The 22,364-nt window shown below is 41.1% G+C and overlaps 1 protein-coding gene across 1 annotated transcript in view; it reads right to left on the minus strand.

Moving 5' to 3' along the window:
• Nucleotides 1-21,811, minus strand: part of LOC143124727 (eukaryotic translation initiation factor 3 subunit A) — a 35,583-nt gene extending 13,772 nt beyond the window's left edge. The window contains exons 1-5 of the mRNA XM_076286437.1: nt 21,617-21,811; nt 13,102-13,292; nt 11,754-11,890; nt 5,007-5,170; nt 2,495-2,694 (exon numbers count right to left, since the gene is read on the minus strand). Coding sequence (XP_076142552.1) covers nt 2,495-2,694; nt 5,007-5,170; nt 11,754-11,890; nt 13,102-13,292; nt 21,617-21,665 — 741 coding nt within the window. The 5' untranslated portion in view covers nt 21,666-21,811. The remainder of the gene's footprint in view (nt 1-2,494; nt 2,695-5,006; nt 5,171-11,753; nt 11,891-13,101; nt 13,293-21,616) is intronic.
• Nucleotides 21,812-22,364: the final 553 nt, after the last annotated feature.

A 22,364-nucleotide genomic window follows, 5' to 3' on the forward strand; every position in this document is an offset into this window, starting at 1 on the left:
AATTGACCAGTGCATGAAAAAACTGTTTTCACCTGCCGTGTCTCGTCTTAATTGAGAACAGTGATGGCCCCGATACCGGCATCTGGCCAATACTAGGCCCATATACTCATAAAAATTCCACCGATACCACCCACCGATTCTTAGCCTAGTTTCCCCTAAATCGTTTTGAAGCCTACTCGCAGCAGTCATTTGAGTCTTACACTTACAACTAGTGAGAAACATACAACTAGCTAGATTCATGTATCTGCGTTGAATCTATGCAGCTAATACCCTGGTATGGTTTTCTGTTTAAATTATAGCTCAGCTAAGCTATGCATGTGGCATACACTTAGTTGAGTGTAGCCTATTTGTTGTTGTGCGTCACTGGTGTGTTAGTGTAGCTCTGTACTTCACACTAGTTGGGGATAAGTAGCCTTGCATACAAAACAAACTTGGTGGAGTTTCCGTTTCAGTAGATAAATCTGATTTGCATAGTGTTTTGTTAGCACACATTTTGGTCATTTATACTGAGAAATGTTACCTTCCCTGCCTTTATTTCAGTCCAGATCGTCACGTTAGTTGGATCATTATGTGCTCCAAGGGAAAAGTCAGCGCCCAATTCACTTCTACTGTAGTCATGAGCTACAGGCAGATGCAAGACATAGTGTGCGAGAAATCACCGCTTTATTCAATGGCCAATAGTTTAGACAATGCATAAGTCTCGTTCACCAACTCTGCTTTGCCAAAGCAATCAGACAGCAGAAGCATCTTCTCTCTTTTCCTCTCTCACAAGATGGCCGCTCGCTCTACGTTCTTAAAGGAGCCACAACAATTTTACAAAGGTCTCTACAGTAGATACCACTTAATCACACCATTTCCCCTAAATCATAGTAGCTTTGTGCTGCTCTTAAGAAACTGCCGCTATGCCTTCATGTAGCCTAGTTCACTCTTAAAAAATAGTACTATTTTACTATACTATATTCAAGTATCTGCCTTGAATCTACGTAGTGCTGGGCGGTATACCGGTTCACACCGTATACCGGTGTATATTTTCGTTATGATATGAATTTTTAATATACCGCCATACTGGTGTATTTTATTACACATCGTTTGGGAACGCTGCGCCGCGCGACAGTGTTTCAGACGGGACTTTTTTCACACGCACGCATGGTGCCACTGCGAGGCATAGTGAGGGTAAACACAAAACACCTACTTTTTCCCCTGAAGTATGACCCTTAAGGCTTAATTTCTCTTTAGGTAGGGGGTTTATTTAAGGGCGTTTCAATTGTTTCTTTAGTTAAGGAACAACGTTAATGGATACTGCATTGAAAGGGATTTACCGTCACGAAAATTCTATTGAGATTGTTCAACAGCTGTAACTAGCTGGCTAGTAGGTGATGTCGTTAGTTAGCAACCCACCGAACACAGTGAAGTTTAATGTTCTTATCATTCATCTCACCTTAAGAATATTCGCTGAAATTATCCAGATAGCAAGTAAAGCATGTTATAGACATGCACTGAGCAATACTAGCTGGCTAGTTAGAAATGATCCTGACTGTCATCAGTGCACCAAAACGAACTGTTTTGTTAATGTTTTGCCTAGCGAACCGAACCGAACCTCATGGCAGGCTAACAAGACATCCACATCCACCTTTGGAGTTTTGGAAGTAGGCTGCAGGCAGGCAGCTGGTGGATTTAACTGGCATGTGTAAGGTAATGGTAAGGTAAAAGCAACGACCGAAATGCAGTGTTGAAACACGTGTATGAAACGTATTAAATATGCAAACACAGATCCGGTATAAACACATTTTTTGTCCATATCGCCCACCCCTAGTTTATATGTAATAAAACTAGAAAATATGAAAGATTTACTTTAACTAAATTACAGGAAAAAAATAGTTGGACAATATTCAAATTTTTGAGATGCACCTGTATATTAATAGGGCTGCACAATTATCACAATCGCAATATGAACCAGCACAATTACCCAATCGCAAAAGTTACAAATAATCGCACAGTTAATTTAGAAAACTTTCTGACTTTTATATGCCACTTCTGGTTGGTGGGTGTGCGAGTGGCACAGAAATTCTGATTGGTGAGCTTTACAGTCCTTCGCAGGTGCTGTGCTTCTTGTGCACTGGGCGTGCTCACCAATCAGGTGAGGCACAAATTAAAGAGACATTTGGAGTATTGAACTAAATCAATTCATTAACATTCAAAAATCATATTGCAATATCTGTCAGAAAAAAAAAAATGCAATTACATATTTCCCCCAAATCCCAATATCAAACAGACCAAAGAAAAGGGAAAAATATCTGGATCAACCCCCCTACCCCCCCCAAAAAAAACAGCCGTCATTCTTTTTTCGATAACATCACATGATTCTGTGCATAATAGAATAACCAAATACATAAATATTTGTGTAGTATAGCAGTGAATGGTTAGCCAGTTATCTGTGCAAACCCCTAGTTATTATACAAATATCTAATCTTCACTGAATTAACAAAGTTCATACCTGCCAGAGTTCCATGCTAATGGCACTGTCCAGCTGAACCAAACGTGTCTCCAGGTGCATTGACTGGCTTTCAGGATTGTTCAAGTTGATGGCAGTGCTCTGGTTGTGGTGTCTTTGAATCTGGCCCAAATGCATGCGCAGATTGTCACAGAGTTTGCGAAATTCTGCCTTCCGAGTGTACTGCAGGCAAAACTTGAAAGCTACAAAGTAATGAATAGTAGAACCAATGAAACAGACATTTCACAACTTCACATTTAGAGCTTAAAGAGGCATGACTACAAATCATAGGGTCATAGATAGATAGATAGATAGATAGATAGATAGATAGATAGATAGATACTTTATTGATCCCCAGGAGAAATTCAAGGTCTCAGTAGCATACAGACATCACACACACATTCACTAACAGCAGAAAAAAGTAATTAAAAGTATATAATATAAAAAACACAACTAAGCAATAAGGACAGTAGAAGATGAAGAATATACTAAATATACTAAAATACAAATTATACTAAATAACACAATCTAAATCAATTCTAAAAACAGTATCCACATAGTGGGTGATTAATCAAGAGGCGCTTGCAATGACTGAGGCAGGGACTGAGCCTGTGATTCTCTGTGCATAGTAAGGTAAGGTGCTCTGTGTGAGTGAGTGTCATGGTGATGGTGCAAATGAGTAAGTCCAACAGTGCAAGAATAAAGTCTAGAGACCAGCATAAAATAAATATGGACATATCAGCGAGTAAGGTAATATATAAAAAAAAAAATTATAGAAAAAACTATCTATCTGTCTATCTTAATAAAAGGTATGTGTGGCCACAATTCAGCTGTGGCATGGAGGGGGGGGGGGGGGCGGCAGCGTTATGCATATGTGCTAATATAGCACACAAACGGCAAGGCAGAAAGACAGTGGTAAAAAAGTGGCTAGTGGACAGACAGTATCCAAACATGGAGGGGGTGAAGAGGCAGACAGATTATGCGGAGAAGTCTCTCTCTCCTCTTCCCTTAAGTGAAGCATTGAACAGTTTAATGGCCCTGGGGACAAATTACTTCCTCAGTCTGTCTGTGGTGCAAGGCAGTGAGCGAAGTCTCCAGCTGATCAGGCTCTTCTGCTTTACAATAGTGCTCAATATCTGGCTCAATTCTGTTCAATTCTAGGGGGGTGTTGAGTACCTGTCACTTTAAGGCGTTAGGGAACCCTTGCAATTTTAACACAGTTAAAAGGCTGCTGATATATGTGCGAATCATGCCGTTCATGATGTTTTCTGCGTAGTTAGTTAAATTAAAGGTTCGTACTTCTCCTTGAGACAAACACTTTTGAGTCTTGGAAATCTTTTCCATTTACATCGGGATTTTGCAAAAATGTAGTGTCAGTCAATAAAATTAAGAGCATGCACGAGTTATCTAGTCGAAATTGACAAGCAGCTGTAACTAAGCATGCTAAACTCAACATTCAAACAGTATTCTAACGTTAGCTTAGATATATGGCTTGATTGCATAACTTAGTTTAGTCTCCCTAATGTAGACTACTATGTTGTGATAAGACGTTAGCAGAGTTAACTTGAATGCTGCAGTTTTGAACAAATTTTCACAGCATGGTCACGATGCTAAGCAGAATTAATAGCAGTTTAGCACGCAGTCTTCTATGCAATGCCTCTATGTGGCAACACCCATCCTTCAACAATCCTGAAGGTTTTTCTAAATGCAAATGCAGCAGAGAAGCAGCGGGTTCTTTACGAGAGAAAGCGGGGAGGAGGAAGGAAAGGCTGCGTGTGTAAAAAGCGCAGCTCAATGAAAATGATTGAATTGGAAAAAATATATTAATTATTTAAATTAGGGCTGTCAATCGATTAAAAAAATTAATCTAATTAATTACATACTCTGATTAATTAATCTAAATTAATCGCATATATCATTTTTGCTGTGAAAGTATTTTTAATAAATTCAAATTCAATTCAAAAGTGCTTCGGGAAGAAGTTTTTTTTTTTCACATACAAGGCATTTCAGGCCACAGATATAACCTAGGCTAGGGGACACAATGAAAATAAATTAACACTACCCTCAATATCAACACTTATTTCTTTGCATTGATTTGCGACTATAGAGTTGATGAACTCCGGTGATATGCAAATTCCTTGCTGCAGACATTGCAGAGGACTATTTTCAACACTTTATTTTAATCCAATCAATGATCGATCCAGGCAGCACGTTTTCTTCTCTCTCCTTCATTTTACAGTCTAATTTTTACTGACTAGAACGGCTCGGGGTCAAAGGTCATACGGAATCGATTAACCTGCACTAATTTTTTTAATCAGTTATTTTTTCACAAATTAATTAATCGAAATTAATCAGTTATTTTGACAGCCCTAATTTAAATAGTACAACATAGAACATTATTGTGTAGTGGCAGGTTGATTTCGTGGCGGCCCGCCACAGATTAGTCAATGTATGGTAAACACTGTATCCACTTCACATTAAGCTGGAAGCCCTAAGGGATGTAGAAATCACTGACCTTGTTGGGCAATATCATGGTAGAGACGTTCCACTTTGGAATTATTCCGCAGTAGGTCCAAGCACTGACGGTAAGACTCCCAAAGAAACTTGACCCAGGGTGTGAGTAACAGTCGGTCAGTACGATCCTGTGTATCCTCTCCACTCACAGCACTCAGCAATACACTACAATCAAAAAATAAACCTTTAGGAATGGCTGCTTTGGTTGCTGACTTCATACATTCCATGATGCTTAATAAAGAGAATCAGTGTAATACATTACTTGAAATTGAAAGTAGAATAGTTAAAAAATGTGTAATAAGTGAAAACTTCTATATTGGTAATTTAAAATGATCCTTCACATATAAACACCTCACACATGATTTGACCAAAACTGTGACTTAAAAGGAACATGCCAACATTTTGGGAAATTCATCATCTTATTCACAGCTTATTCACATTAGATAAGTTAGATAAGATGAAACATACTGCCCGCACAGACAAGCTTCTACCAAATGTATAGGGTAGGATAAGTGACAACACTTTTGAGAGTTTTAACTTTTTTTACCACTTGTCTAATATGAATGCACAGCTGCCATTTTCTGCTCATAAAAACTCTTGATGTTGCAATGCCTTTGCTTCATTTTTTGATTTTCTGAGTTTCAGGTTGAAACGGCAATAGACTAAAGACTACTACTTTTAACAATTATTTATAAAATTACATAACAATTATTTATCAAAATAACCTTTGCAATGTGCAATTTTAACAAACACCATACAAACTATACAACACTATACAAATATTTACAAATATTTGTGATAAGTGCTAAACATCATAACAACTGAAATGAGAACAGTGAATCAATGCAATGCAATTTTAACAAACACTATACAAACTATACAACACTGAAGTGCAAAAAAAAGCGCAAAACATCATTTTCAAAATGTGCTAAGGTAAACACTGGAGGTCACGGCTTATGGCAGAGCTGACATCTAGCATCACTACAGGTTATCCTCCTTGGTTTTAAAAAGAACAATTCAAGGGCCCTTTGGTAATTGCACTCTTTTACAAGTGCTGATCATTTATGCTTATTTTCATGCAGGTATCAGACTGTTGCCCTGCAGCCTGTTCTGCAAGTTTGTCTTGATCTAATGCAGGGATGGGCAACTGGTGGCCCTCCTCCTCACTCACAACTCTAGTTTATCCAAAACAAACCAGAAAAGGGACTCAAAGTGCTAAATACCATAAGGATCCTTTAAATGTTTGTACATTTTCGCACATTCCAACATAAGGAAGCAGTATGGGAAACACCAATGCGATAGAAGCTTCAAACAAGCGGTGTTCCTCGGCAGCAGCCATCTTTGTTATTTACAAAAAGTGCTTCAACATTGGCCCTATATCGTCATTGTGTAAAGCCCGTCTCAATGGTTGTGATTGGTGCCTGGATTTTAGGGACATTGGAAATGGGTTTGAATGGGCTCTTGGCCAGGCGGACCTGCAGAGCAAATCCAAAATTTGCCAGAAGTTCGTCTGGGTTTTCGCAGGCTAGAAGACGCCTTAAATGAAGTCAAAATGAGAGAGCACGAAGTCAATAACAATACGAACTAGTTTTTGATCTTAATATAAGATCAATCACACTTAGTTAAAAAAGCAGCTTTACAGTATAAATGAGTGGAAGCAAGGTGTCCGAGTGGAGATCTATGGAAAACAGGCATTGTGGGCTGTCTACAAATTGTAGCTCTTCCTAGACGTAGGGGGATGGCCTTGTACATTTTTTTTGTTGGCTGGCTAACTAACTAATGACAAGTGAGACCAGGCTAATTTAACGTCAGTTAACCATGGGTTTGTTGTACACGGTGTTCCAAATTATTATGCAAATTGGATTTAAGTGTCATGAACATTTATTTTTTTCAATTAAACTCATGGATGGTATTGTGTCTCAGCGCTCTTTGGATTATTGAAATCAATCTCAGACACCTGTGATAAGTAGTTTTCCTTTGATTGGTCTCACCTGGCAAACTAATAAGAAGGATGTTCCACATTATTAAGCATGCCACAGGTTTCAAGCAATGTGTGACCCTGCATGGCAAAACTAGTCGCTTTGCGCACAGTGCTATTTTGAGAAAATCCACGATAAACTAACGTACGGGTTAAAATGTCGAATTTCACGTTTTCGCATAATTCAACAGTATACAGTCTACACTTTCATATTGTAAACAAATTTCACGGATAAACACGTTTTGACTGTTAAACCCTGACTTTATTTAGGTGAAGATTCAACACATTAGCAGTCATTTCCTTTGTCCACGCCGTTATAAGGTTTTACAGTAGAGCTAAAATTTACTCATTACTCGTTACTCAATCTGTCAGCTCTCTATCGTTCTGGGCAGATGTAACCGAATGTGAATGTGAAAATCTTGCCTTTTAGAAATATCCTGGCGTCATTTTACAGACCAGGAGAAGTTTCCCATTGATGTAGCGCATTTTAAAAGTAGGCCTATACACAATCTGTCTACACAGAACTTTCTCTCCCCTCACTTCCCCCGAAATACATTAATTATACTCTATAGCAGCGGTTCCCAAACTTTTTTCCCCGCGGACCACCTTCTACATCCTGACTCGGCTCGCGTACCCCCACCATCCAACACATAAAAAAGTAACTCATTCTATTGACGCATTCCAGGCATCGTTGTTTAATTAGCCACCCTACATGATAACATAATTAAAATGTGCTCTCACATAAAAAAAAAACAGTGTGGAGAACCACATTAGTATGGTTAGGTAGCATCTCACTGCAGACCACGCACTGTGGCTTTGGGCAGTCTGTCTCCCAATCCACGTGAAGCCTAGGCCTATATGCCTCATCATACTTTCGTTTTCTTCGCGCAGTCTTTTCTGTCTCGTTCTTTCTTTTATCCCCCTGCGCTCCATCTCCACCTTCATTAGTCTGCCCCCCATCCCATTCCATCGTTACCTGTGTCCTGCTCGGTTTCTCTCGCTTCTCCTCTTCGATCGCTTTAATTAGGCCTTTTGGACAGTGTCCCTGTTTTTAGCCAGTTTTCCATGTTTACACAGCCTTCTACCTAGCCTATACGTCAACGAATCTAACACGCTAGATATTCTGGCTGCCCGCAGGAAATCACGTGTAGCCTATTGTGTGTAGCTTATTTTTTAATGAAAACATACCCTATTATAGAGTTTACAAATGATTTCCTTTAATTTCACATTTCCATATCATTATAACCTGATTCGAAATTATGTATTATTTACGAATTAATTAGAGTATTAATTAATTAATAATTTTGAACTCCTTTTCCGCCATTGCCCTTTTCATCTCGCGTACCCCCTAGTGGCAGCTCGCGTACCACAGTTTGGGAATCCCTGCTCTATAGTGACACCTTATGACCATCCCAGGTATTAACTAGGGGGCAGAAAGAGACACTCACTCGGTTGATGAAACCATAGATTACCATGTATTACGTCTATGGATGAAACTGGACATAGTCAGTCATCCGCTTCAAAGTCACGCTACTGTAAGGCTAATAATAGGCGTGTCCTCACACTATCGCAGGTGACAATTTAATTAAAAAGGTGATTTTCTCCTCTTCTGGCGTATCGTGACCCATGCCAACTTTAGATGCGGTTATCTTAGCGATACTTTTTGCAATACCCTCGATATACTATACATTAGAGGTCTGCACCCCCGCGGTAAACCTGCGGGTCCCGACGCAAAAGAGTGCGGCGCGGGACAACTTTTGAAAGCTCTTTGCGGGAGCGGGCGGGATGAGAGAGGTGCGTTCGCGGGTGCAGGACAAACCGATGATTCACTGCACTCCCGCAAATTAAATATGTGCGTAAAATTAAATATGGAAATGATTAAAGTGCTGTTCATAACTATAGTTCAGCTGGATGTTCTGTTAGGCAGCATTAAAAAAAGGGGTTTAAGCAACTGACGGATAGCAGGCCTATAGCCTATATTGTCGTTTACGTGGGTTCAATTTGTTCCTGCTGCTCAAAACTCAAAAATCGAAAGCATGACAGAGGAAGAGGGCACCAGACTAGGCCTACTTCAGTTGTTAGCCTACATTCAGAACCAAGAAACTGACATCTGGAGTCTCTCAGGTGTGTGTGCTCCTTTCGTGAGACAGAAAGAAAAACTGAATAGGCTATCCCTCCTGCATGTGGGCTTTAGCGGGCGGGAGCGGGACTAAAAATGACACATTTATGCGGGAGCGGGCAGGAGCGGGACAGAATATTGCGGGAGCAGGACTGAAAAATCAGTCCCGCGCAGACCTCTACTATACATATCGTTGGAAAGATTAGTTAATGACCGTTCATGTGAGCACAATAACTTCATTTTGTAAATTTTACCAAAGCGACTGGTTTCGCCTTGCAGGGTCACATATGGGAAAGAAAAAGGATTTCTCTGCTGCTGAAAAGTGTGAAATTGTGCACTACCTTGGACAAGGTATGAAAACATTCGATATTTCCCGAAAACGTATGCGTCATCATCGTACTGTGAAGAAATTTGTCACTGATTCAGAGCACAGGCGGGTTCGTGCAGACAAAGGCATAATAAGGAAGCCGTTGGTGCCTCTGGAGTCCCGCGAACCCGCAAGGTCTAGGATCCTCAAGAAGTTTGCAAGTGTGCATAACACAAGCAGAAACGGTTGCAGTGGGCTCAGGAATACATGAAGACTAATTTTCATATAGTTTTGTTTACAGATGAGTGCCGGGCAACCGTAGATGGTCCAGATGGATGGAGTAATGGATGGTTGGTGAATGGCCACCATGTCCCAACAAGGCTGAGACGTCAGCAAGGAGGTGGCATGTTTTGGGCCGGAATCATGGGGAGAGAGCTGGTAGGCCCCTTTAGGGTCCCTGACGGTGTGAAAATGACCTTGGCAAAGTATGTAGAGTTCTGACTGACCACTTTCTTCCTTCCATTGGCCCCCAATGACGAAATGATGAACTTACCGTTACACTGGAATAAAGAAAATAAAGAAAATAAAATCTGAGAGAAATGAAGAGACTAACCTAGCGCGCTCACAAAAGAACACTTGGTTATATTTATAAGTAAGTGTAAGTATATAAGTATATGTACTCTTTTGATCCCGTGAGGGAAATTTGGTCTCTGCATTTATCCCAATGCGTGAATTAGTGAAACACACTCAGGGAGCAGTGAGGGATTAGGTGCCTTGCTCAAAGGCACTTCAGCCGTGCCTACTGGTCAGGGTTCAAACCGGCAACCCTCCGGTTCCAAGTCCGAAGCACTAACCAGTAGGCCATGGCTGCCCCCCAAAGAACGGGAGACCGCGTGACAACGGCTGTAATGGCAGCCGAAGCATCAGCCGGATTCGAACTGGCGATGCTACTGGCACAATTTTTAATGTGCTCAGCACAGCACCGTCTTTTCAATAGTGCCACGGAGGCGCAAAGGACAGGCTCGGTCTTCGCAAATCAGAAGATAATGGCAGTGGTGGGAATGGTGGGATATTTTATTAGATAAGCAGTTTTTGCAGTGTACTCATTAGCAGGTTTCCCACTGTCGCGCCAAAGACGTGCAAAAAGGAACGAGCCGGCGCTAATCCTGTCTCAATTAGCACTTCCCGTGAGTAAACGCGCCTTAATCGCTTCCAGGGCTATTAGCGCCAGGTTTCAGGCCTCACCATTACCCTAGGGCCAACGAGTGTTTGCTGGTGCTTGAGGTGGTGTCAAGGTGGAAGGCAGCGCCGAATCAGGTAAGAGGATTCAGTCCCAAAACATATTTAGTTTATGTTTACGCCACAGACTGCATTGCTAGCGATTGTGATCAGCACACGGATGCAAGGCTTAATAATATTAGGACTAAATCATTAAGTGTGAGTGAGAACAACCAAAAATCGGTCATGGGCATAAGAGCTAAGAAATTTCGATCTGCACGACTATCAAGGCATTTTAGGGCTTAATGTTACGACAAAGCCTGAATTTGAAGCAGTCATGCTATCAACGAACCCAGATTTTATCACAGAAGACCGAGATCTCACACAGAGCATGACATTTTTTGCCGGAAGGTAATGCCTTATACGGACTTTCCTTCGGGAGGAGCTGGTAGGGGCCAGTTGGTAAGCGTTCTTTTAGGCTTCTGTAATAAACTCCGGGTTCGCTAACTACGTTGTTGGTGCTTCATTTTATGTGTAGGGACCCTGAGCAAGATACTGATGAGGTTTGATGCTGTTTTGAACAATATTACTGGTTAAAAAAATGCTATTTGGGAAGCGTTTCGCTCATGGCCCTTAGCTAATCCACTGTATGCTATTAGGGGCTATAGCATATACCGGAGCAAGCTCTGTAGTGGTTGATCAACAGAAAAATTCGGTCTCCACAGCTTATTTGTTTTAATGCAGAGAAACACCCTTGGGTCAATTTTCGCTGGCATTCCACTTTAAGTTAGTGTTACATTTTATCCTGCAATGGGCAAATGGGCAAAACGGCCATCAGCTGACCCTGATTTCTAAATATCGGCATCTGCCATAGAAAAACCCATATCGGTCGACCTTCAATAAAAACACAACCCCTTTTAATGGCCTTAATTTATGCTACATTGATTTACTAACCCTGCAGACACCCTGAATTTGGTACCTTGGATGATCCTTTCAAGGCCTTTTGACAGATTGGGTGATTTTGGCACACCAAAGACACAGGATACACGTAGCAGCCTTAAAGCATACGCATTGGTAAATGCAAGTATATCCCAGGCCTACTAGAGGGGTAAAAACATGTTTGTACCTTTCAGGAGTCTGAATATTGTCTAAATCCTCAATGTCCAAGACCATCTGCTGAGACTCCTCTTTGGCGGTCTCCGTCTTCTCTTCAGCCAACTTCAAGTAAGCCCGGACCACATCTTCAAGAGACTTGATATTCACCTAGGATATTGCATGACCATGATGAGTCACTCTAGCCAGAAGTAATGACCACTAAAAAAGTTCATGTAAAGAATCTGGAATAATTGAATGTATATGTAGATTTTGTTTGTGTTCCATACTGCAACAATACAGCTTAAATCAACATGTTCTTCTCATACATGTGGCTAAGGATATACAAATAATTAGTATCAAAAAAGTGCCTATTTAGACTTTATTGTTAATTGTTCTTCTTGTAATCCTTAAAGGGGTGGTTCAGGATTTTGGACATAGGACCTCATTTCCAAGTTAGCAAGTGTGATATTTGTCAGTGGAGACCGTTTTCAACATGTTTCATCCAGTCCTTCTAATTGAAGAGTTCGCAGGTGCTAGGCTAGCGCAAGTCATCGGTATGTGTTAGCCTGCCACTAAAAACAGTCTTACCCACTCCAAAGTACACCCGAAGCAAATTCCAGACAATCGATGTAAATGTCTGTGTTGATAGAATAGTGTAAGAAATTACAAACTACCCTCGCATCACGTTGCAATAGTTATACTTTGTTCCGTGAAGTTGGTAGTAGGCATTTAAGCAACGCAGCAGCGGACTGATATTACCAAGGCTACTACTAGGTATCCCCATTGGAGTGCGCTTCTCTGTTTACTTGTTGGCGCAGTACTACTAACCGGAACAAGTATAATTCCGCCGCTGCTAAGAAACTAGTCCCTCAAAATGTATTGCGATCATTGAAATGCAAGGATAGAATTATGTTAGAAATAAAACTATCAACACAGACATTTACATCGATCTGTCTGGTGTTATAATTTATTTGCCTCGGGTGTACTGTGGAGTGGGTAAGACTGTTTTTAGTTGCAGACTAACACATACCGATGACTTGCACTAGCTTAGCACCTGCAAACTCTGCAACTAGAAGGACGGGAGGAAATGTGTTGAAAATGGTCTCCACTGATCAATATCACACTTGCTAACTTGGAAATGAGGTCCTATGTCCAAAATCATGAACCACCCCTTTAAATTTTTAATGGTATCAACCATTAACCAAGTTACCAGATCTATAGCACATCTTCACACACGTACCATAAACAAAGTACAATTTCAATAACATATAAATACAAAAAAAACGTGGAAGTAGCTGTGGCACAAGTGGCTACAGCATCCATACCACATTCAGAGCCAAGTGCCCAGAATGAATGTGTTAAATTGGGAACATATTAACCTGCTGACAGATGTTCTTGTACTGGTACAGCCCCTCCTTAGCCAGGTGACTCTTGCGAAGGTCCACACAGAGCTCCAGATATTTGAGCATGATTGGCTCGTGGATCTTCTGCCATGTTCGGTGCTTTTTGCTCTTAATGACATCATACAGTACATCCAAGGCTGGTTGCTTCTTCCCCACTTCCAAAAATTCTATAATCAAAGGAGACAAAAATGCTGCGTTAATATGGTTACAATGAGGTTAATGAAAACATACCAAATATGGTTAATGGTTCATGGCATGCGTAATGTAGCCTCATGCCCATATGTGACCCCAGACAGTTTTTCGCCCTTTCGCGTGAAAAGTGTGGAGTGCTGCGCGTCACGTGTAGAAATGGCAAGTGGGAGCGATAACATAGGCAGCACGGAGTTGGAGGATGCACCAGCGTCGCATAAGTCTGGTGTGTGCGAACATTTTGGATTTAGAAAACGGTAGATAGAACTGCGACTGTGTGCAAGCATTGTGCAACACATAATTATGCTAGTACAGGCCCGGAGTGGCTAATCGGGAGCATCAGGAGGATGGGTCGGTCTGAATATTGTGAGTTGAAATGTATTGTTTGAAGTTCATTTGCTGCCCACTCACGGCATTTTAGCAGCTTAGCCTGTGTGGTCGCAGGCCCTTACTTGCAGTTTCCCAAATATTAGCAAAGTAGCCCTCACAAAAACTGTTTGGAAATCGCAACCATGTTCATATTTAGTATAAGATATAGTCTTTATTGTCCTATAAGGATATTGTTTTTCACACATTTGCAATAATTAAGGGGAGTAGGAGGCTATTATGAGCGGCCCCTCCTCCAGTGGCACGGCTCTGACGAACTCTCATATGTGCAGACGTGTAGTAGGCTAATAACTAATTTTACTGAAAGGTAATAACCCTGGATCTCAAAAGCCCTCGAAAATAAAATATCAATACAATGTATGTTGGGTCCTCCTCACATGGAAGATCTAACATTCGGTTTCAGTGAGAAAATAGCCCTGTTGAGAGAAACTAGAGGAGCGTTCAAATTCGGCAGACAGGAGAGAAAGTATGCATTTACAGGGCTTGTCAATGTTATGTGGTAGCATATTTGCATCTTGCATAGCTCGTGAAGGCGAAGCTATGTGTAGAAATAAAATAAATATTTCAGTCAATCTTAGTGTACTACAAAGGCACAGAAGTATCTGTAGATGGCAATAACACATTCTACTTGCCAAATAAATGAAAAGCAATTTGAAATCAATGTCTTCACTCTTGCTGTATCAAAATCTCACCTTTCCTCAGAGATGGTGTTAATGATGTGCTTAAAAGTCAAGTCAATTCTTTCAGTTGTGCAAGATTACATGATACAACTATACTAATACTGTAGCCTAAATGGTGGATAATTAAGCTATACATCATATGCTGAAGTATGGTATTTCTGAAGTGTACAGAACCGAAAACTGTGACCTTAAAACCGTGGTGCGAACCGAACCGTGGGTTTTGTGAACCTTGCCACCCCTAGTTAATATACAATTTCAAGTCAAGTCATTCCGTGTGAAATCAGATAAGGTTTTCACAGCACCACCACCATTTTGTTAAAACCTTGTCAAATCATAAATGGGTCCCAAATCCAGGTAACAATGCCAGTATTTTATGTGTAACAATTTAAAAAATATCCCTCTGCCCTCTCAATGAAACCATATTTTTTGCCCAAAATTTGCACACTGAGGTAATAACGTGTGAGTGAAAATGTCTGTCCTACCTTACCATACCTTGCACGACTCTTGTCTTATTGTTTAAAATAAAACATCCATTTGTTTGATAGATATATTTTGTTACATTTTCTTTGTGTTTCGGGAGTATTTCAACCACGATTGCACGGTTATCTCGTCAGCCAAGGTTGCTAGAGACTGATGGACGGTAGACTTACCAAGCAAGCACTTAGGCATAGTCTTTGTCAGTCTATGGCAAGATCTGAATACAAATTGATAATACCCTTCCAAGTATTCTTTAAATTGAGATGTAAGTAGTAACCTTACTTATTTCATGTTTTGATATGATATGCGTAACAATTTGACTATTACAACTGATGAGAGCATGACAAATAAAGTGACCAAACCTCTTTGCAATATTCTATCCCAGAAATACTTACGGGTGTTAATTTACAGTAGCAGTATGATCTAGCTGTCCTAGCAATATTACTGCTGCCATCAACAGCTCTTAAAGTTGGTCTAAATAGTGATTTTTCTGTAAAAAAAATTCTGTATTACCCTCTTGGAAGGACAGATTTTCCCCTTGTTTTGCAATAGTATACTACATCTTAACCAATTTAAAAGTGTTAGATGTAACTTTGCTGATTTATCATTCCCATAGACGTGCTCAAAAAAATCGCTCGTGTTTTTTGGCCTGCTTAGCTCAGGGATCATTGTTTCATACGGACTGTTACTACCGACGCGCACACCACTTTCAAAATTAAGTTGGTGCAATGACAAAGCCAAGAAACCGTTCATAAAAGGCAGAGAATGTCCTAAGTTTTGGGATCATTTAGATAGATACTTTTATTGGCACAACAATGTCTGTGGTATTTTGTTACAGGATTTAGCTCAATCCAGTGAAGAAATAATAAAACAAAAATGATTATAATAAATAAATAATGCTTTTTTGCATTTTCTTTCAGTTTAGTTGTGTTCAAGAGTCTTATTGCTGAAGGATAGAAGCTGAAACTTAGAAAAGATGACAAGGTGCAACGTGTCTACTGCAAAGCAGAACTGGCGTACCACAGCAGCATGCCAACGATGATTCAACATGAGCCAAAAGCATTCAGTTGTTAACAAAGTCGCAAAATTGCGACAAACAATGACACTGATTACAACAGACAATAGATTCAAGTACGGTGTGAAATCTCATTTGTACTCTCTACCACTAGTTGGCAGACATCCAGAGCTTTGATTTAAGCCCAAATTCGCTGCACAGAGTTTTCAGGAAGTACTTGGATCACACGCGAGAAACACGAAGATGATGTGCATTTGTTTGTAATGACGCGGAAGCGATGCAGGCCATAGTTTTGCACAAATTGACCAAATGTTGAATAAAATCTTCATGTGTAATGAAGTATTGGGTAGTTCACCTACTCTGATTCTGAAGGAGAATATATGATGTGCTTAAAAGTCCCTCCCTATTGGAGATTGTGATCGATCCTCTAACATTGAGGGCTAGTCCACACGTACGAAACCGATCTTTTTTTCCTCCGTCTTCCCTGAAACCGCATCAAGAATATTTGCGTCCAAACGGATCCATCTCAACACGACTCAACACGTTACTTCATACCCCAGGCCTATAGGTGGCACTGTTTCTTTACAGAAACTGACCAAAGTTTGTGCTTTACAAACAGACAGAATAGGCTATGACGAAATGGCTACTGCAAGGAAACCAGAATTGTTTGTGTGGACTGATGGTGAACTGTCAACTGTAGTCAACTGTAAAACTAATAAACTTTATTTTACGGTTTGTGAAGGGTGCAGTCCCGTCCTTTATTTGGCTAACGCAGGTAGGCCTAGCCTACTAATCACCTTTACTTTCTTTGGTTGTAGGATAGTCCGTGATTCACATTAGTTTTGGCTATCACCACAATTAGGCTACTAAACGCAAGGCTTACCCAAGTTCTAGGCTATTCTGTCGCCACATTTATAATATTGCTATAAAACCTTCGTTAGTAACAGTCAATACGTTTGCCTGCATCAAATCAAATCGCGCATTTGCATTCAGTGTGCTACCATCGGCTTAACGCGAGTTCTAAGCGTCTTTGTATGCTTATATCTGATTTCACTCGACTGTGAATGCATGTATATATGTATATATAAGACATGTAAAATAAATGAATCACACTGGCACTACGCACAAATTAATGTAGCCTAAACTTACACCGCACTTTCCTAATAACTTAAGTTCTCTCGCGTCACTGACAGTAGCTAGAATGCATTAAAAAACACCGCGAAAAAACAGTGTTCAGTCCATAAGCTATCGGCGCTGCGCAGCACCAGTTGTGATATTCATCTTACGGAGTGTAATCGTAGGTAATGTCATGTATGAAAACTAGTATTGTTAGGCAATACTATAAGTGCAAGTCCAGGACAGCTGAGGTGTGGCGATGACATCATCGATACGCAAGCAGGATGTGCGGTTTCGCTGTCTAAACGAATTCAAATGGGCTACGGTTTCAGATTTCTCCACTCTGGGACCAGGTTTCAGAAAAGTGCGGTTTCGGGCAGTGCATTTACAGGATTCGTTTGGACGCTCGGCCAAGACGAAGCAAAACCTCTGCGTTTAACCTAAAAAGCGTCTCCGTGTGGACGGGCCCTGATAATCACTGTGTGTCTGTGAATGGAGGTGCGTCTTTGAGTGTATACGACAGTGTCCAGTGGTCCACTAAGCATACAATGTTTATTTTGACCCTCTGCCCAACATAGCTGGAGATGGCAGTGGTAATTGTTACGAGTGTCCATAATGGATGTGGTACAGACAGCAGGGGTAGTAAAAATAGGGCTCTGAAGAACTACAATTTTTTTTATTAAATATTGTTATGTAAATGCACAAGTTCTGCACACTTTCAGCCAAAGAAAAAGAGCCTGTACTATGCCTAAACACGAGTGCAGTCATTTGTTTGTCTCCTAAACATTGCTCACCCGTTATTCAGACATGCATGAAAACATTTAACTCACAGCCATTTTGAGAATGATGACTTTCTCTTCAACATTGTTGTAGCGTAGCCTAACCGTTAAAACAAGGCAGATATGAAGAGGCATTGCAACAATGTTTACAGATACATTGTAACGTTGGTTGCAAAGATTATGCAGACTGCTACGATTGACTGACACACACTATGCACAAACACATTATCACACACACAAAACAACATAGACAATTGCAGTCAAAATACAGAAATTTTGTTCTGCAAATTTCACAAATATCTTGTATAAAACCAATACAAAAAGTAGTGCAACTTGCAATAATTCTACCTTTTTGAAAATTATACAATTGAAAATGAAACCTCTCTGCTAATGTGCTTACTCTGTCAAATAGGCCTATCAGAAACATGCCTTATTGTTATTGTGTGGTTGTGGATGTCATGAGCTTCGGTTCGGTTCGCTAGGCAAAACATTAACAAAAAAAGTTTGTTTTGGTGCACTGATGACAGGATCATTTCTAACTAGCCAGCTAGTATTGTTCAGTTCATGTCTAGAACATGCTTTACTTGCTACCTGGATAATTTCAGCGAATATTCTTAAGGTGAGATGAAATAACATTAAACGTCACTGTGTTCGGTGGGTCGCACCATGTGTGCATGTAAAACAAGTGTCGTCTGAAAGACTGTCGCGCGGTGCAGAGTTCCAAACGTTGTATAATCAAATACACCGGTACGGCGGTATATTAAAAATTCATATCATAACGAAAATATACACCGGTATACCGCCCAGCACTAATCTACAGTATTTCCTCCTGACTGCAAAAACGTTTGTCCTCTTTTTATGTCAGTCTGTGGTTCCTTCTAGCCTGGGTGTTCCCATGCTGCCTTGCGCGCGATTTGATTCACGCTGCTAAGGCAGCCTGGAGACCATGGAGCAAATTTTCGCCTGAGATAGGAGACCAATCACAGAACAAGGGGGAAAGCAAGATGATGATGAGCTATGCACAGACGCATTTGATAGACATCCGTGGCACCCAATAAACGGATCTGGGCATTTTTTTCAAATACGAGAAAATGAACGCTTGGTTCCCAGACCACGTCTCATTGAGAAGTGGTGGCGCTAGCCAGGCTAGGTTCCTTCATAAATTGCGCAGCAAATTATCAGACGAGTGACCGAAGCACTGTGCATAATTTGACCAGCAGTCTTCGCGTCCATAGTTTGTGAAACGTTGCTGCGTCCGAGCAAAGATTCTAGATGCCCAGCGCAACTCCAAAACGGAGGACAAATGAGCGTCTGGCTTGAGGCTGCGCCGAACAGGGCTTTTAAAATCCATATGTCCGGCCTAAATTCGAACTTATGGCCAACCTATCACTAACTGGCTTACCAACTCTTTCTCCCGCTCACGTAGGCTACCTGCGTATCTCTCATAGCCTACTGTACTATTACCGTTTTCACACCTTTAACCACAACCGTGAAAAACATCTTCACTCTGCAACCACTACACTTCCTCCCAAAGCCTCATAGTCACTTATACAATAGCTTTTTCAATACATGAAACCTGATGGAGACATTTCACTCGCTAGCGGCCCCATACGCAAATTTAATACCTCCCTTTCGAAAATTCAAGACATCCCAGACAATTTAAGACTTTTTTAGTCCTTAAAAACCAAAAGTTGTATTTAAGACTTTTTAAGGATCCGCGGGAACCCTGAACTGGACAGGCCATAATAACCTGACTAGTTTTACTTATTGTTAAAATGCAATGTGAGCGGCAGCCAGCGGGGGAGGATACCTGGGCAGGATTATTTAAAAGTCAACCGCAACTACATTGTGCGCCTGCCCTGATTCTGATACCATAGTGGCATTCATTTTGCCGTGGCGGGCCACCATGCTAAAATCAATGTAGAGGAAACACTGTGCTTACTGCGTCAACTCCACGGCCTAGCTACGCAGTAACTCCTACGGTGTCGTGACCCTTTTATGGTTCTGCGTCAGGTTGCTTTGCATCGCGGTGCATTTCACCGCCATAATGATAGGGGGTGTGTCTTCGAAGTTCGGTGTCGCCTGTGTCTGCATCGCTCACCACCGAAACCATAAACTGTATGACCGAAACAGTACTCAGAATGGCAAACCCCATAGACTCCCCACAGTAGGCTGCTTGAAACACCGACTATCAACACACAGTACGAGTTGACCAATCACAGTCCTTGCGGTCTGCGTCGCCTCGACGCAAAGTCACAATTTTTTGGATATGTGCACGTCGAGCTACGGCAGAGGGATCGGAGAGGGGTTCGCCGCGACACAGAGGGGTCTGCGGGGGTACACTGTCGATTCGACGTAGAAGCATAAAGGGCTCAACATGCTTCTGCATCAACTCCACAGCGTAGCTACGCCGCCACTCCTACAGCGTTGTGACCCTTTTATGGTTCTGCGTCGGATTGCTTTCCATTGCGGTGCATTTCACCGCCATAACGCTCGGTGTTGCCTGTGTCTGCGTCGCTCACCACCGAAGCAATAGACTGTATGACCGAAACGGTACTGATATACCAAACCCCGTAGACTGTTGTGCCAAAATATTAATTTTATTTGTTTGGCCTTTTCTTGCTTAGATTTTGTATAAAATATTGAGAAATAGACACAGTAAAATCCATTGACCTAGTTACTGCAACCAGCAAATAATCCGAGTTTATTTGCGAGGTGTCTGCCAGCCAGTTTATGTTATGTTAGCAAGCAAACTTTAGCACAACTGCCCACGAAGTACTGCTTGCCGGCGAAGTGCTAATTTCAAAACGTTAGACATATAGACACTTTACATACGGATAACCCCGTCATTGTAACTAAAACATGTCTGAGATTATTTACAAAGCTTATGTCAGTGAACTAGCATGTTGCTAAACCCCACAGTAGGCTGTTTGAAACACCGACTGACTATGAACACACAAGACGAGTTGACCAATCACAGTCCTTGCGGTCTGCGTCGCTTGGTCGCGAAGTTAGAATTTATTGAAGGTGCACGTCGAGCTACGGCGGAGGGGTCGGAGAGGGGTTCGCGTCGACGCAGAGGGGTCTGCGGGGGTACGCCGTCGATTCGACGCAGAAGCATAAAATAAGCTTAAAACAACCTTTAATAGTTGCAGCAGACGCAACGCGAACAGAACGCTTCAGTTACCTGCCTGGTGTAGCTGCTAGCTTAGCCCTTACTCGGTTGATACTATGACCAGAAACCGCACAAAAATCTAAAAAGTATAACAACAAATATAACGTATAAAGTCGGAATACATTAATGTTAACGATTTTTAAATATAGATATAAATATGTATACATCATAACTCAATGAGCTGTTAACTTATTAGCAGGGCATGTTGACGGTGTTAACATGAGTAGTCGGTCAGCTTTGTTCCACAAAACTTGTCAATGCCATTTCAGAGTAACGTTAGCGTTGTGTTGAAAATAATTTCCCTCTGACAAATATGTTGCGTTCGACAATATGTTCCCTTCCCATAACTTTTTAATAAATCTGAGACATTGGACTGCATTTACTTAAGGAGTGTCTGAGCTACCTAGCTAATGTTAGCTAACATTAAAATCATCCAAATGACTAGGCCAAATAATACAAATTACATGTATTATTAATAAGCGTTACGCTACTGTTGAATTTTGTCGTATATGTCTAGACTTAAGACCTACATGTTCTACATCGATTCACAACGACTTCGACGCCAGATCATAGGGTCTGAAAAGCCGAACTTTACAACATGGCTGACACCGCCATGCTGGTTAGTTAACACTAACGTCAGCTATCGTCGTCAACTATAGAGGCAATCACTCACCATTTGCTCTTTTCAGAGCGTTTTCGGGTCTCTGAAAGTACGCCGGCATGGTTGCAAATCGATCTCAAGAATAAACACTGATATCTTAACAGGCACTCGAAGACTATAATACACAATCACTCGAGCCCATCCGCGTGTTCAGCCCTCACGTCCTGAGGAGTTCCGACCAAGGCGGCAGCAGTAGCAGTTCCAGTGGTCATGTGAGATCGCTATACTTCCGGGTTATTCACCTTAAAAAAAGAAGAAAGAAAATTAACACTATGGATCGATGGATGTTTAAAATGATTGTGGTGTACAACTCAATACATTCCATTTGTTTGTGGCTTTGAGTCTACAGAGTAAATCAGTCTACAGAGTTTTGCAAATGTATTTCATAATTAGCCACAAGACATTTTGTTATCCAACAATGCACTCACATATGGTGTGTGCATGTGTGTTTAATGCACATATCTGATGTGTGTGGTATTTGTTTTTGGAAGTTTTATACATTGGATGAGCAGCGTTTCGTGAGCAACGATACGCAAACTAGTGAGCTGCTTCTTCATTTTTTCTTTGGCGGTTGGCAGACAGCTTTCAGGTTCATTACCGCCACCTTCTGAATAGGAGTGTGGGTCTGAATAATACATCATCACCAGAGCCATCACTTTAAATTCTATGGGGGGAAAAAACTGTTGTTTTCAAGTAGTAAAACATGCATCTAAAACAATGTTCCCCATAATGTATTTGCAGTATATCTGTTGTGTTCAGA

Source organism: Alosa pseudoharengus, unplaced genomic scaffold (assembly GCF_046254945.1).
Source record: "Alosa pseudoharengus isolate Yale_2024_CS ecotype anadromous, Long Island Sound unplaced genomic scaffold, YU_APseudo_1.1 YU_APseudo_1.1_scf_15, whole genome shotgun sequence".
NCBI classification, from domain to species: Eukaryota; Metazoa; Chordata; class Actinopteri; order Clupeiformes; family Clupeidae; genus Alosa; species Alosa pseudoharengus.